Source organism: Bremia lactucae, linkage group LG5 (genome assembly GCF_004359215.1).
Source record: "Bremia lactucae strain SF5 linkage group LG5, whole genome shotgun sequence".
NCBI classification, from domain to species: Eukaryota; Oomycota; class Peronosporomycetes; order Peronosporales; family Peronosporaceae; genus Bremia; species Bremia lactucae.
Window position 1 is genome coordinate 1,546,484 of NC_090614.1, and position 2,476 is coordinate 1,548,959.

At 46.3% G+C, this 2,476-nt stretch overlaps 1 protein-coding gene across 1 annotated transcript; it reads right to left on the bottom strand.

The window, feature by feature from the left end:
* Nucleotides 1-267: 267 nt before the first annotated feature.
* CCR75_005250 (uncharacterized protein) lies at nt 268-1,980 on the bottom strand (the record flags this gene model as incomplete). The annotated part of the gene is made up of 1 exon (XM_067963332.1): nt 268-1,980. The coding sequence occupies one exon, from the start codon at nt 1,978-1,980 to the stop codon at nt 268-270; it is 1,713 nt and encodes a 570-aa protein (XP_067821144.1).
* Between the last annotated feature and the right edge of the window lie 496 nt (nt 1,981-2,476).

Sequence of the window (2,476 nt, forward strand, 5' to 3'; positions counted from 1 at the left end):
TTGTGGATTGACGGGTTTGTGTGGCATTTTGTGCGCAAAGATACAATCAAGTTAGGGATGTTTGAAATTATTGCCATACTTTTGCACTAAAGCGGTTAATTGGAGAAGAGGGCAGTGAATCGACTGCTGGTGAAAGAGATATGGGCATAAGCTGTTCGATTTACGACTTGCGAAAGAACATGTGGTAATGCATTGAAAGTAGATGCGCAGAATATACGCATCCTCAATAAAGTGCATTTTGTCTCCATTAGTATTGTCACTTGAACCCTACAGTTGGTCTGCTGTATCGGAGAAAATGCCCGCCTCGGGACTACTATCAAGTTTGGACTTCGTGTGGTGCTTGAAGCGCATATAAGCGTGGTCGTCTCCTGAGCGGTCACGGACACAGCGATCCAGTCGAGGAATATGCACATTTAGCACATCCTCCAAAAATGTCTTGTTCGTCGTGTTGATAGTCGGAAAGTTTTTAATTGACGTCGATGATAAAGCGAACTTCAGGCCAGGCTGTACAACATCCCACTGCGTCATAATGTCATCGTGTGCCCGATCAGATTTGCATAAAAATGGTCCGTACACCTGGTTAAAGGTGAGTGGCAACCAATGCAGCACACTCTTGCGCTTGTATTCAATGTTAAGTATTGATGCCTTCCACAGTGCAAAATTTGAGGCACATGACAGTAATACAACTTTCAGAAATGTGCTCAACTTGAACAGCGACTGTGAGCGCGACACTTGCTTAAACCAGTTCATTTCCCAAGCAGATGTGCGGGCACCAGACAATTGAACGGAGATCGCACCTGATAGTTGCGATTGAGAGGATGGAGAAGATGGTAATCCCGACAGCGCCATCGTGCCAGTGGTTAAAGGTATCACAGGGGCTCGGTAGCCTACTGTTCGGATTAGATAAAACGTCGTGAAGCCTATACCCGCCGCAATACTCGCAATCTGCGCACGCCTCCAGAACGTGCACAGGTCCAGATACTCCTTCTTGCATGCTTCAATCAGCGTCATGTGCATTTTGAGCCTTACTGTGGTGGCCTTAAGTAGATTTAAAATATTATCCGTTGCACGATCAGGTGCTCGCTCCACTTCACGAATCACTTCGCCACGAATTCCGTCAAACTCATGCGCTAGCATGTTTGACACATTGAGCGGAATTTGTTCAATAACTGAGGTGGACGGAGCGATTCGCTTTTCTTGTGGAACGTACATGGTGTATATGGTTGGCAAATCTTTGCGTCGGATAACCTTGCTGAGATTCCAGCACAGCGCTCCGTATGCACGCCCAAAGTCGTGAACAGTTTCAAAGTCGTCCACTTTGTTAAGAATCAGCAACACTTTGCTTGTCATTCCCTGCAAAGACTTAGTGAGCACGTCCAGTGTCTCGAACGTCGTTCCCGGCTTGTCCGGGTCAAACATGACCAGAATTACGTCTGCCCGGTCCGCAAACCAATGAACAACCCGTTTAAAGTCATAGCCCCGGTCCTCGTCCGTGCGGTCCAGCGACGTGCCGGGCGGATCAATCATACCTGGTGAGTCTACAATCATAAGTCCACTTTTGTCCAACAGCTCGCTACCAGCCACCACTTTGAGTTCGATGTGTGACACAAACTCGTGGCCGAAAAGGCGCTCCACGTCATTAAAGCCGAATTGCGCGTGTCTGACAAGCGCCGCGCCATCGAGTCGCTCTTCTCGTGCACCACCTACTAGCACCGTGAAGGTACAATCTGTGGGTGCGCGTCCAGTCTTCTGCACATTCTGGCCCAGCATGTAATTGATGAAAGTGCTCTTTCCCGACGAATGATTGCCCAGCACCAGCACCATGGGCACGTTGATGGGTGCAAAGGATGGGAAATGCATCTCCGCACGCACAATTTCCAGCTGATCGTAAAGTTCGCCCACATCTTTTTGAATCATGCGATTCACTTCACCAGCGACGCGAACCTGGCACTTTGCTCCACCACTTAAGCGCGCCGTCATGATGCTAGCAAATAAATTTGTTCATGGAATGGCTACAAGAAATAAACGATAATGGCGAAAAATACAATTATTTTGAAGGTATTAAATTGCAAAAATTAAATTCCTTTTGTATTCGAATTTTTGAAAAGTTCATGATTGTTACTCAATACAAAAGTATTTAAGGTGTTATACATAATTACATCAGGAGGTAACATGCAGTATCCGATTAACGGATACTGCGAGTCATATGTTGTCGGTCTATATTATTAAAGTATAGACCAAAAAATATTAGCTAATGATAAGTCGACCTCCTCAACAAGACGAGTCTCGCTTGCGTTCAAACTTCTTCTCCATTTGACAAGACAAGCTGTCGATGCATGATTACGTTCAGAAACAAGACACCTCGCTTCGTGTATCATCACTGTAACGGGGCACTACGACTTGTACTGCTTCAGTACAAGTCCACTTCGCACTGCTTCAGTTGCAAGTGGTGCCTTACGTCACTTCACGTACACTA